This window comes from Dromiciops gliroides, chromosome 1 (assembly GCF_019393635.1).
Source record: "Dromiciops gliroides isolate mDroGli1 chromosome 1, mDroGli1.pri, whole genome shotgun sequence".
In the NCBI taxonomy this organism is placed as follows: Eukaryota; Metazoa; Chordata; class Mammalia; order Microbiotheria; family Microbiotheriidae; genus Dromiciops; species Dromiciops gliroides.
The window spans coordinates 618,349,086-618,363,609 of record NC_057861.1 but is presented as its reverse complement, the minus strand read 5'-3'; the positions used below and the strand labels follow the sequence as shown (position 1 = coordinate 618,363,609).

At 36.5% G+C, this 14,524-nt stretch overlaps 1 protein-coding gene across 2 annotated transcripts in view; it reads right to left on the bottom strand.

Moving 5' to 3' along the window:
• The window catches only part of SLC44A1 (solute carrier family 44 member 1), a 215,909-nt gene that overhangs the window by 55,477 nt on the left and 145,908 nt on the right, over positions 1 to 14,524 (bottom strand). For both annotated transcript variants that reach the window (XM_043985574.1, XM_043985566.1), the window contains exon 5: positions 9,585 to 9,678. In XM_043985574.1, the coding sequence (XP_043841509.1) occupies positions 9,585 to 9,678 (94 nt within the window). The remainder of the gene's footprint in view (positions 1 to 9,584; positions 9,679 to 14,524) is intronic.

Below are 14,524 nucleotides of genomic sequence, written 5' to 3'. Positions count from 1 at the left end.
GATACTGAGGACAGGAGCCTAAAACTTATTGGCAATCAATATTCTTGCTCTAAAGATATGAAAAGATATCAAGAATAACGAACAATCAGCTAGTTAAAAAAAAAAAAGATGAGCCCGCCTTGTAGAGCATTTCTTGTCTCAGCTATGTGCAACAGTTAAACACTTTATGTTTTAAATTGGTTTCATTGCATGTATACATTATAGTCTTCTCAGGGCAAATTGTCCCTTTAAGAATTTTAATATTTGAGGGATTTTAAAGGTATACAGGGGCAGCTAGGTGGTGCAGTAGATAAAGCACCAGCCCTGGATTCAGGAGGACCTGAGTTCAAATCCGGCCTCAGACACTTGACACTTACTAGCTGTGTGACCCTGGGCAAGTCACTTAACCCCCATTGCCCTACAAAAAAAAAAGGTATACAAAAGATATGTTATCCAATTTTATTAGCTCTCTGTGGGGTGTCATATCTGTAGCTACCAAGGATTCCTATAGCTGGTTAGCAAGGGTTAACAAAACAATTACTCTCTAGGGGTCTTTTCAGACCAGCAGGCTAAAAAGGGAGTTAACATACCAGTCTCTGAAGACTTTTCTAGGCTATCAGGAATTCAGGGCATTTATAATTGACCAGAAGAGACTAAGAGGGTGCCTACAGATGAAGTCTAAGCATGGAAATTCTAACCTGTACCCGGAGGCAGGAACCCATTTATTATTTATTAGCAATTAACTCTTTTACCAACTCAGTCCAAATGTCTTGGTATCCAAGTGTTCCAGGGAACCAATGTTGTGAAAGGAGCAGCAGCTGGGGTAGCACAGTGAATACAGCTTGGCCTGGAGTCAGGAACATCTGAGTTCAAATCCAGCTTCAGGCACTTACTAGCTGTGTGACCCTGGACAAGTCATGTAACCCTGTTTGCTTCAGTTTCCTCATCTGTAAAATGGGAATAATAATAGCACCTACCTTGCAGAGTTGTTGTGAGCATCAAATGAGATAATATTTGTAAAGAACTTTGTACAGCGCCTGGCACATAGTAGGTACTATTAGCTATCATCATCATCATTATGAGAGTGGTGTGTATACGTTCAAAGATCATTATCATTGTCTCTCTTTAGTCATGTCTAAAATGATCGATATAGAGGATGCATACTTTACATATGCACTTTCTATGTTCAGGGACTCAGAGGGTAAAATTCTTTTATCATCAGAATGATTGATACTTTTTAAGTCAAAAAAGGGAGGGAACTTTGAACTATAAAGTTCAAATTATACTCTCAGCTCTCTAGTCTACACAGGATCTCACAGAGCTTTTAGTATAATTTCCTAATTTTGTGGATAAGGAAAATGAAACCCAGAAGGTAAGTGACTTGTCCAAAGTCATATAAGAAGCAGACAAAAGAGCTGGGATTTCAATCCAGGTCTTCTAGCTTCAAATCTATTATTGATTTTTCCATTGCACTACACTTAACAATCATGAAATAAAATTTCACATCTAAAATGTCACTATATATATTTAACAGTAAATGAGGTAATTATTATCTACTCTCTCTCTCTCTCTCTTTTTTTTTTTTTTTGGTTTTGGTTTTTTGGTTTTTGTGGGGCAATGGGGGTTAAGTGACTTGCCCAGGGTCACACAGCTAGTAAGTGTCAAGTGTCTGAGGCCGGATTTGAACTCAGGTACTCCTGAATCCAGGGCTGGTGCTTTATCTACTGCGCCACCTAGCTGCCCTCTATCTACTCTCTTTTAAAAAAAAGAATTAGCTTGTTTTTCATATTTCAAGGAGTTCTTTAACTTTTACAGTTTTTCTGTATTAATATTACTTGAAACAAGGTAGGCTTGGTTCTCATGCTTTCCTTCCTTGTCTGCATTCTTTCCTTTTCAGTTATGGTTGTAGTTGTACTACACTGTGAAAGTGGCTGCACAACTGTATTTATCTGTGTGCTTATGTATATGTGTGTGGTTAACTGATGACAAGAGCACAGTTGTCCTCTCCTTTTATTGTCATTCCTAACTGGAGATCTTAGTAAATGCATTTTCTTTACCCATGCAGCTTCCTCAACATCCCATTTCACCTCCTCCCCCTACCCTCTCCTACCGCTAAGGTAGACTGGAAGGGAGAAATTAATTCTAGAGTATAGTTCTCTTGGGCTTCCATTATTATCCCAATAATAATCCAGTATAGTTTCTTATTATAGCTACACCCGTAAAAGATGTGATCTGGGGTGTTCCAACCTCTTAAAAGGTGATTTGGGGATTTGAACTCTTGTTTGCTGCTCTATTTCAGTGTGTATACTGTCTCTCTCTTAAAAAGAATAAACACAATTTGTAGTTTATAACCTACCTTAGCTGGGAATTTAATTGTGCTTGAAGTTACAAAGTATCAAAAATGTTCAACTTTTAAAATCTGAATGCTGATTCAGCATATTAAACAACTATTCTGACCACCTGCTATTTCCATTTCCCAATTCTGAATGGAGGTTACTGCCTCCCCCTGTTTATGTCTCGAGGTACTTCTAAGTGTTCTTCAGGCAATTGCTTAGGTGGTTTGGTCCTCAATATTTGGGGAAGTAATAATCTCTCTAGTCCATATCAGGCCCCTTATTCATTCCCATTTATTGTCCTAGCTAGTCATTCTCATCCCTAATAATGATAATTCTGCTCAGTTCTCGATTATGTTAACTACGGCAATCTTAAGGTCTTCTTCCTATTTCTAAAACCAATTCAATTTCTAGATCCAATCTTTCTACTTATCTTTTTTCTTGTCTGATGACTAAATATAAAAGATAGGCATTAGAACTCAGATAAGGCCTCACTTAGTATCTCCTGAGTTCATATAAACAGTGATTACATTATTTTATTTTTACAATAATACCATGACACTGAAATACAAATCATTTCAATCTCATGGATAACCAATAATTTGCTCTAGGACCATTCTTCCTGCATTTCTTTCAGGTATAATGGAGAAACTATAGAGTGGAATTCAAGAGATCCAAGTTCTAGGTCCCAAATCTTCCATTAATCTACTACCTGACCATGTGAAGTTACTCCATCCCTCTGGACCTGTAAAATGCAGGGGTTGGATTAGATAATTTCTAAAGTCTCAAAATTCTACTAGGAAAGCTGTGTTCACATAGAGCAAGAGGATTAATCTGGCAAAAGTGCATATTTTAGGCAATGGAAAGACAATGTAAAATGTGGTAATTGGGATACAATGAAAAAAAAATTAGACTAATTGGCAGATCTGTGTTCTAGTCCAGGTTCTGTATATCATTAGTAGCATTAGTTTAGGCAAAGTCACAAAAGCTTTATTTAGTTTCCTCATCTTTCAAATACAAGTAGTGGACTTGAAGAGTGCCCAGCCTAGGAGACACAAACCCCTGGGGGTACAAGAAACTTATCAAGTGGTTACAGGAATATTTAGTATATAACTGTACTATCCTGCTAAAATTAATCTCTTTATTTCTTATGTGTAAATTCATGATAAATTTTGGAATTTATCTCCTTTAATATTGAATGGGACTAAGGGAAGGCTTAGTAAAAGCCATGGGGTATGGAGACTGTAAAAAACTTAGAACCCATAGACTTGATGGTCTCTAAAGTCCCGTCTACCTCTAACTATGACAGAATTACAAATCATCATCAAATTGCAATAGCAGTAGAGATAACTAAGGATTTGAAAACACTGTGACCAGATGATTTGATCCAAATAGAAAGAAACAGGCCCTTAAGGTTTAACTTCTCCTTTTTCTTTTACCCTTTCTTTCTTTCTTTCTTTCTTTCTTTCTTTCTTTCTTTCTTTCTTTCTTTCTTTCTTTCTTTCTTTCTTTCTTTCGCAGGGCAATAAGGGTTAAGTGACTTGCTCAGGGTCACACAGCTAGTAAGTGTCAAGTGTCTGAGGCCAGATTTGAACTCAGGTCCTCCTGAATCCAGGGCTGGTGCTTTATCCACTGCACCACCTAGCTGCCCCTTAACTTCTCATTTTTCAAGTGGTACTGATGAGTTAAGAAGAATTCTTACTTATTCTTACATTGCACAAAAATTGTTAGATCATGTTGTGTGTAATTGCCTTTCTATCTTGCAATGTATATGAAAATGCCCATTATAGCCTACATTTAAAAAAATTCAGAAAAAACCCTGTGAACCTATCATATATTTTAAATTATATATACACACATCACTCTACTTTTTTAAATTAAAAAAAACAGCAACAAAAATTTGTTTGTATCCCCTTTTGTACTTTTTGTTTTCTTCTATGAACTTATAAACTTTTTTAAAACACAGAACTAACCCTTCCAGCTTTTCTATCTATCCCTGTACTTAAGTGGTGAAATGGGCAAAATGTGGTAATATCAAATTGAGCTACTGAGCCCAATAGCTCCATGGTTAACACAGGATCATGAAGAAATGCATGGGAAATGCATCATCTCCCGAACTTCTATACAAAGGTGGGTAACATGGTGGTGGAACACAGCATAAACGATGGAACTTGATATATTGGTTAATTTTGCTAAGCCATTTCTCCTCTTTCTTATTTGTTTTTGATCAAGGGGAGATGGCTATACTGGTCATTGGAGATGGTGTAAAAACAGAATGCATGTTAAAAAACAACAACCCCAAAACTAAAAATAAAGCACATTAAGGACAGAAGCCACACAATTAGTCATCCCCAAATTAGAGAACTATGACAATGACTCTACAACCATGTGAAATGATCCATGTTGGCTGTTAAATTAATAGACAGTTCTAAACTATAAAGTCTGAAATCAACCTGTGCTGATTAAATGTTTGGCTCATGGTCTTAACAATGTTGTGCTCTCAGTTCCAATGGATATATTACAAATAGGAAAGTGGAGGGAATAACAATATTTTGAGCAACTAAAAACAAAAGTAAACCATTAGGTTAAACATTAAATTTCTTGTTTAAAAAGAAACTATATTACTGTGAAAGACTCCCCCCATCACATATAACAATATGCAGTTTTATCATATATAAAGTATTTTAAAAAAAACTTTGACCACTGGAATTATTTATTTTTTATGTTTATCAATTAAATGATAAGTTTCAAGTAATATAATTTAACTGATTTTTTAAGCCTCCTTGAATAAACAATGATTTTAAGAATACATGCCATGGAATCTGTTTCTACTTTAGGGTTTTTTTTTTTAAAAGATGCTATGTTTCTCACTCAAAAAAGAAAGGACAAAAACAAGGAACTATTAATGAAAACTTCTGCTACCTTTTGAGGTTTTAATTCTGGAAGCTTAAGAGGAGAACATACTTCCATTAAAAATCTGCTGCTTTATCACCTTTGTTGGAAGCTCAAGAAACCAGAAGAAAATATAACAAGTGTGGTACCAGCTTATTTAGTAAAAATTAAATTTTTTTCTCAAAGACAAATAGTATTTTAATTAAGCAAACACCTTGCCCATTACCCTTTAAGTTCATTAAGTGATAATATAAATTAATGAACACCCTCAACATATGATGAAGCATCAAAAAATGTTTAACACACCTGGTTTTAAAATATTACTTTTTAACTGAAAGCAGTTGGTGGTCATAGGGATGGTGACTTGAGAGCAGTATCATATTAGAAGGCAGGAATCTGCAACCTGCATAATTATTAAAATTTCTGTAAACACAACTGCAGAAAATCTCCATGTAAAATTAATTGTTTAAGAAAATGTAGCAATAAATATTTCTGGCAACATCTTTCCAGATTATAGAAGTCACAAAGCACATCAGCTACAAATCTAATTAGAATGAAAATTTATTTTTATTTCTCCTGTCTTATTCCCACCATTATCAATTGTTTCCTCTCTTCTGTTCCTGTACTTCTTTCTTCTATTTCTAATTTCAATCCCATGAATTAATATTTTCTCTTAGCTGCCAGTTATTTATCATGTCTTTAATATATTTCCCCTATCCTCGCTCTCTTTGTGCAGGAAAGCTGGCCTTATAAGGAAGGAGAACCTCTCTTTTCCCCTGGGGACACAGGGCTGAAAATGTCACCATTAGAGATTGATTCCATTGAGCTGAACATTGCCCTTTTCAGGAGTACTCTTTGAAAAAACAAATTCTCCCAAGAGGAGTAACACATTAAATGATTATCAGTAACTAACACTTCATTGTAAATTAGTTTATCAGACTGCTTTCCTCTATAAGAGAAGGGGCCACAGGAAGCCACCACTCAAGAAGCAAGGCACTAGATCAAATCTTAGGACCATAGATCTAGAGCTGCAGATAGAGGCCATCTAGTCTAAACCCCTTTTTTTATATGTGAGGAAAATAAGGCCCGGGAAGATTGACTTGCTTAAAGTCAAAAAGTGGTGTCAGAGCTGGGTCCTGAGTCTCTTGAGCCCTATTCCATACTGTCTTCTATCTGGGTTCAAATGTCAGTTCTAACAATCACTCTCTGTGTAACACTGAATCAATGACTTAACCTCTCTGAGACTCAGAGCTATTAATTCTCTGAGACTGTAGAGCTGATATTACCACTTGCACTAACTTGCTTATTAACAGTAGTTGTGAGAAAAGCCCTTTGTCAACTTCAAAGTGCTGTAAGAATGGGAGCTAGTCTTATTATTAGGAAGGAGTTGATATGCTGAAAATCAGGCAAAGGACACCTAGAAGGTAAGGAAGAAAAGACCATCATAGGAAAAAAAGAGTCCAAAATATACTTCTATCCCAAATTTGTTCTAATCCTTTCGTTTTCCTAACTAATCTACAACTATTTTTTACCTCAACAAATTTCTTTATTTCAAATTCATTCTCCCTGTTTTAGTTGAGATACTGCAGGTTTCTCCAAAGACCAAACCACATTATAGCTTCTTCTCCAAGTCCTGCTTCATCTGTTTCTTTCTTTTGATGAAAACTCTCATTTTGTCTTTGCCACAAACAGTAAACCTACAACAAAATTAACTGTACCCTTAGTTTTCGCCTCTCCTGAGACTTCTCTCCTCTCTTTCTTGGTTTTGTGTGTGTGTGTGTGTGTGTGTGTGTGTGTGTGTGTGTGTGTGTGTGGCAATGGGAGTTAAGTGACTTGCCCAGGGTCACACAGCCAGTAAGTGTCAAGTGTCTGAGGCCAGATTTGAGCTCAGGTCCTCCTGACTCCAGGGCCGGTGCTCCATCCACTGCGCCATCTAGCTGCCCCACTTCTCCCCTCTCTTTTCTTTTGATTTCAAATATATAGGTTCTAGTTTAGAGGAGACAATATTCAGATTGTGAGGAACTAGAATAAGCTAGTATGGGAAACTAGAGATGTTTTTAGCAGTTGTAGAAACACTTTCTTGAATGGCAGTATGCAATCATTAAGGGATAGATTAAAATAATTTTTGAGTTCTTTCAAACTTCTTAGCCCCACAGGGTAAGGAAGGGGTAGGCAGAGAGGGTGGGGGTGGGAAGAATCAGGAAGGAAATGTGTCTTCTGAGAAATGTTCTAGAAAATTTTCATCTGGAATACAAGTACACCTACATATGAATATATCACACAAGCTCTCATTAATTTTGTGAGATGAACACTGTGTTACTATGCAAAATCACATTTTGAAGTCCTGAATGGTAGAGTAGGAAACAGGACCCGCAGTACAGTCTACTAGGGGCTCTGTAGCTGATAGCATATTGCTCTAATATTTTCCTGCTTTATTCTTTTTTTTTTTTTTTTTTTTTGGTGAGGCAATTGGGGTTGTGACTCGCCTAGGGTCACACAGCTAGTAAGTGTTAAGTGTCTGAGGCCAGATTTGAACTCAGGTCCTCCTGAATCCAGGGCCAGTGCTCTATCCACTGTGCCACCTAGCTGCCCCCTTCCTGCTTTATTCTTGAAGTTCTTTTGCCAGTGGCCATAAACAAATCATTTCCTACTAAATGCATACAACCAGCTTAAGCAAAAGACAAGTATGAGTAAAAAGAGAGTCCTATAATTATTGGTGATCCTTTTTCAATTAATCCAAGGTAGCCTCTTCCACAAATTCACTCTCAAAATCACCTAATGTTCCCAGTCTTATGATATTCAGTGGAAGTCTCATATGGTAGGGTTTGTTTGTTTGTTTGTTTGTTTGTTTTTTTAAGTGAGGCAATTGGGGTTAACTGACTTGCCCAGGGTCACACAGCTAGTAAGAAGTAAGCGTTAAGTGTCTGAGGCCGGATTTGAACTCAGGTACTCCTGACTCCAGGGCCGGTGCTCTATCCACTGCACCACCTAGCTGCCCCTCATATTGGTGTTTTGAGAATCTGATTCCTTAATGAGATTTTGGCTTTGTAAATTAAATATATAAACTCTTGGGTAATCTCAAGCATTAAGACCAGGTAAGAAGTCTTCATTACAGAAATTAGCACCTTGAAATATGAATAACAACAACAATTAATATTAATAGAGCATTTTAAGTTGTATGATATGCTTTCTATGTTCTAAGAAGCAGGAAGTACAGGTATTAATGTCATTTTACATACAAAGAAACTGAGGCTCTGAGGCAACACAGCTTATAAGTGTCTGAAAGTATTCAATCCCAGGTCTCTTGATCTTCAAGGCTAGCCTTCTATCCAATTCAATTGGCTCTTGAAATGATTTCAGCATTAAAAGGTGTGGGTAAAAATAGTACGTATTATGAGAAGATAATTATCTACCACATATAAAAGTTTAAAAAGGTAAATAAAAATGCAACCAAACAATATAAATATCTATGTATATATGCATATATATGTGTGTATATATATACATATATACACACATATACACATACACACATAATGTGTGTAATACATATGTTTGTGTAAGATCAGCCTTCTAAAGACTTTTGAATCTGTGAGATTTTATTCCTAAGACTGGGAGGCAGTTTGGTACATGAGTACAAAGAGTACTGATTATAGTGTATATGTGGGTTCAAATCCCACCTCTGACACTTACCACAAGTGTGAACTTAGGGAGTTCACTTAATATTTCAATGTCCTGGGCAACTCCTTAGACTGTCTATTCCAGAGCAGCTACCTATCTGCATTGGTAGTTAGGAATTCCTGATACCAATGAAATCAAAGATCAGGTCTACAAATACATAAATATATAAATGGTATAGAAGGTTGAGAGCCTAAATATGAAAATATGAATGTCATTACTGACAGCTATATCATATTTCTTTGTAGTATAGCATAGTAGGGAAAGTGCTGAACCTGGAATCAAGAGAGACCTTGGATTGAATAAGGATTCCAAACTTGAATAGCAATGTTACCCTGGGCAAGTGGCTTAAGTTCTCTGAGAATGCTTCTTTACCCTTAAAATGGGAATTAAAAATATTTGCATTATGTACCTTCCAGAGCTACTGCGAGGAAAACATTTTGTAAACCTTAGTACGCTACCAAAACATAAGCTATTATCATTCTATTAATTCTAAGCAGGAATTTTACACCATAATCTTTTAGAAATATTATTTCAGAGTATACTTCAGGTTTACAACAAATATAAATTTTAACACAAAATCTATTTTTCCTAAGAATACGAAGTTTAAAATATCACATTTCTTTCCTTCACTTAGTCCCTCACCCCCTGCCAAAAAGGAAAAAAAAGCCCATGACAGTTAAACATTGCAAATAAATTTACCTCTCAGGAACTGGGAGTTTAGGGCACAGAACAGAGGCTTTTGAATGTGTACTGTATTCTGATGGCTTTAAGTTGTAGGTACATAAAGCAGAGCCTGTTAGAAAAAACAAAATAAAATACTATGATGAAACAATGGTCTTAATACATTTTCTCTCTGCCTTATTGTTTTAATCCATGTTAATATTTCATTCAGTTATAGCTATTTTAGCTGGCTTTGTAAGTATGATTACTGAAATGTTCTGAAACTACTAGCCAAGTTAATGAAACCTTTGGATTCTTAAAAACGTCTTTAAAATATATTTTTCAATAATTATAAGTATAATTAAATTTTTATTGTTAAAACTATGTCCAAATTAGCTACAAGTAGACATAGGCACTGATACATACTTTTAACAATAAAGGGAGTCTGAATTTTAACCAAGAGGCATGATTTTTTTCCCATGTAAAAGGAGCCACAACAAAAAGCTATTGTTGTTGTTGGTTAGTCGTGTCCAACTCTTCATGACCCTGTGGATCATAGCACATCAATACTGTCCATGGGGTTTTCTTGGCAAAAATAATGGAGTGGTTTGTCATTTCCTACTCCAGTGGATTAAGGCAAACAGAGGTTGTGACTTGCCCAGGGTCACACAGCTAGTGTCTGTGAAAGTATTTGAACTCGGGTCTTCCTGACTCCAGGCCCAGCTCTCTATCCACTGAGCCATCTAGCTGTCTCTTCAAATAACTACAATAGAGGTAAACAGAACAAAAATTTATTAAATGGATTCCCTGATTCGAGAAAACATTAAACAAGGCATCAAACTTAGGTCAATTCCACAATATATTTATTTTTTACCATGTAGTTGTGTAAAATTCTGCCTAATTTTTTCCTAAAAATTAGATTTATATAATATTATTTATTATATAATATTATTAATTGTATATTATTTGTTTCAGAAGGAAAAAGGCCTCAAAACATTCAGAGAGATTTATTGTGTCGATGTGGGAAATAGTTTACTTCTTATTCTATTAAGCTAATAATCTAGCAAAGGGTACAATGCTCTTTAAATGATGACTTTTCAATAAATGTTGACTGATCAAAGTAAATGCAAGGAACTAAGATTTAGAACTAGAAGGGACCTTAGACATCACAGAATTTAAGAGTTGGAAGGGACTTCAATAAACATACATGAAAGGAATCCTCAATATAACATACCAAAAAGTTGATGCACTTCAAGGAGAGACATTCCACCACCTCTAGGTAGCCAATTCCACTTCTGGGCAGGTCTGTTGGGAAGTTTTCCTGATATCAAGCTTAAAATGGTCTCTTTGCAACTTCCAAGTCTTACCAATTCTACCTTCTACTATCTAGCCTATCAAGCCTAATTTCTCTTCCACATGACAACCATTCAATTACTTAAAGAAATCTATCAAATTTCTCCTGAGTCTTCTTTTCTCCAGGCTAAATATGCTTAGTTCCTTCAACTGAATCTTATAAGCTATGAACTCAAGGCACTTTACCACTCTCATTGCTCTTTTTTGGAATACTAAATAAATAAATCTTGGAAAAGACAGTTTGAGGCAAAATTGTGAAGGCTTTAAATGCCTATACAGCAGTTGTGTCATTTCACTTGGGTAGCATTAATATTATCTTTGTTTTACTGTGTTTTTATTTATTTTATTAAACATTTCCTAATTACTTTTTTGTTTTGTTTTTTGTTTTGGGGTTTTTTTGGTGAGGCAATTGGGGTTAAGTGACTTGCACAGGGTCACACAGTTAGTAAGTGTTAAGTGTCTGAGGCCAGATTTGAACTCAGGTCCTCCTGAATCCAGGGCCGGTGCTTTAACTACTGTGCCACCTAGCTGCCTCCCTAATTACTTTTTTGTTGTTGTTTTTTTTTTTTTAGTGAGGCAACTGGGGTTAAGTGACTTGCCCAGGGTCACACAGCTAGTTAAGTATTAAGTGTCTGAGGCCGGATTTGAACTCAGGTACTCCTGACTCCAGGGCCAGTACTCTATCCACTGCGCCATCTAGCTGCCCCTCCTAATTACTTTTTAATCTGGTTTCGACTGTACTTAGGAATTCTGTGGGTGCCATTTGCTGTAAGTTTGATATCTTTGCCACAGTTTAACTGTACTAAGACTTTTTTGACACCTTGTATACAGAGGAGTTTGCTATCTTTTCTAGAGGCAATAGGAAGTCACTTGAGTTTATTGACTAGGGGGGTGGTGAAACAGTCAGATCTATGCTTCTGGAATATCAATTTGGCAGCTGTGTGGGAGATGGAGTGGAGAGGGGAGAGATCAGATGCAGGAAGACTAGGAGGTTAATGCATTCATTCGAACAAGAGATGATTGTGAACAGAATTAAAGTGGTGGTATGAATAGAAAGAGGACATACAAGAGATATTATGAAGGCAGAATTGACAAGACTTGAAAAAATGATTGGAAACGAAAAGTAAGGATAAGGATGATTCTGAGGGTAAGAACTTGGGTAGATGGAAGGACAATGACCCCCAAAGAGACAGAAAAGCTAGGAAGAGGGGGTGGCTTTAGGGGGAGAAATGAGTTCTATTTTGGACATGTTAAGTTTAAGATGTGTATAAATCATTCAGGTGGAGAGAGTCAATAGTTAATTATGGGACTGAAACTCAGGAGACAGATAGGGGTTGGGTATATAGGCTTAGGAGTCATCTACCTAGAGATAATTGAACCCAAGGGAGCTGATGAGATGAAGTCTGTGAGGGGAGAGAGAAACAAAGACACAGAGATAGTCAGAGAGACAAAGAGAGACACACAGAGAGAAGTGTTGAGAGAGAAGGGAAGACAGCCCAACACAAAAAGTGTGTGTGAATAAAAACCACATGAACAGGGTGATAGGAATACTACAGTATTAAAATGAGAGTTCTATTTATTATTATATCAAGAAGCAGGAAAACAAGGCTCAATTATCTTTTCCTCTAAATTCCAGACTTCTATAGTACCAAACCAAAAGCAGCTCCTTCAACATAGCCAGTGCTATTCAAAGACCAACAGAGACTTCCAGTCCAAGCAATAGCCATCAGAATGTTTAGATAAGTGGGGCCAGTCAAAGGGAATTATACTGCTCTGTAGTCTCTTACCAGTCACTCTGGCTAATCAGAGGGAGGACACATGCCAGCCAATTTACATTAAGATACTTTGAATGGCTTGAGCCTACAGAAATCTTCCAGATTTTAGCACTGATAATTAGTACATTAAAACGTGCTGCCATACCTTTTCAGCTTCCTTATCATGCTGTTTTCAACACGAATAGATGATGAGAATTTATATGTTTTAAATTTTCTTATAATTGTGGCAATGTGGCATATTAGATGACCTCAAAAACAAGGAAAACCTGGTTCAAAACACCTAATTTCTCAGTGCCCTAGGCAACTCTTTCAAGATCCTAAGGTATACAGAAGGTGCTGGACTGCTGTGGTTGAAGGTTCCTCGCCTGGGGGGGTTCCCCACTTTAGTGGCATCAAACACTAATAGAAAAGAATCCTGGAGGTGGAGGTGGGGAAAAATGGACATGCTGGAAATGCTAACTTAGAAAGCCACAAATTACCATTATTTGTTTTATTGTGGTTTTTATTTATTTTGTCAAACATTTCCCAATTACATTTTAATCTGGGTCATCTGCACTCAGGAGTTTTACTTCCTGTTGGACAGGTGTATTGTAGTGAGTTTTACACCTCTGTCAGAATCCAGGTCCTATCCTTCTATAATGGGAAATATTCAACACCCTACACATTTCTGTGATGTTTGAGGATATTGTTCCTATATTTTATTTATAGCAATGTTACTTAAAATATGAAGAGTCCTGGTAGGGAAATCTTTTTGGTTAATTCTGAAGTGTCTGAGTCCTGTTGTAAATCTGACTTAGCAAAGGAACTGCTTTAGCCAAGCATGGCTCTGAGAGTTATTATTACCAAGGTCCTCATCTGAATTGCCAATTAAAGATAGAATTTCCCAGCACCAAAAAATAGAAAAGACCCTCTTGTTAGCACTTGTGTATTAGCTCTGGAAACTATAAGACTATCTACAATCAAGAGAACACCACTGTCTTCCTAGTCCTTCCACATACAAAAAGCAGGTCAGCAGGTATAATGGAGCTCATTTTTACAAATATTTTCCCAGGATAAGACTCAATGAAAGTATAATAGCTTTATCACCAGTGTTATTCTAGGACACAGACCCATACTAAATATAGTGCCTGGGGGAGGGAGAGCATCTTGGCAACTTGTTAGCAGCTGCAAATGAAACCTTAATGAATTTGACAACTTTTCTATTTATACAAGGTTAACCAAAAAAAAAATAAAAATAGTTTCAGGTACTATTTAGTTCCATTTTATATGAAAATGTATTTTTGTTGAACATTTCTGGATAATATAATAAATTCCTTCCCCCGCCCCATAATGGCAAATGCCTTGGCAACCAATCAAAAATAATGTTAGTTCTAACATTGAACTATAGTGTTGACTTTGGCCACAAGAAGTATGTGAGAACAATACCAGAGTTATAATGTATCACCTAAGACAAGTTCAATTCAATCCAAGAAATTTATTAAGACTATTTTTTATGTGCAAGGCACTATGCCAGGCAATGGGGCTAGCAAAGAGGAAAAAAATAAACTATCTGCCCCCAAAGAGCTTATGTTCTACTGGAGAATATACCATGTATACAGATAAGTCAATTCAAGATAATTTTAGGAGAAAAAAAGAGAACTAACAAGAAGAAGGGATCAAACATTTGTGGAAGACCTGGTGCCTAAGCTGAGCCCTGAAGGCACATTAGGATTCTAAGAGATGAGGTGAGGAGAAGATGCAATGTAGGTAAAAAGGATCACTTTTTTTCAAGTCAGGAGACAGGAAATGAATGCTAAATTTTGGTATGAAAACGGAAGCACCATGAATCCATGCCATATAAGGGCTTCTTGA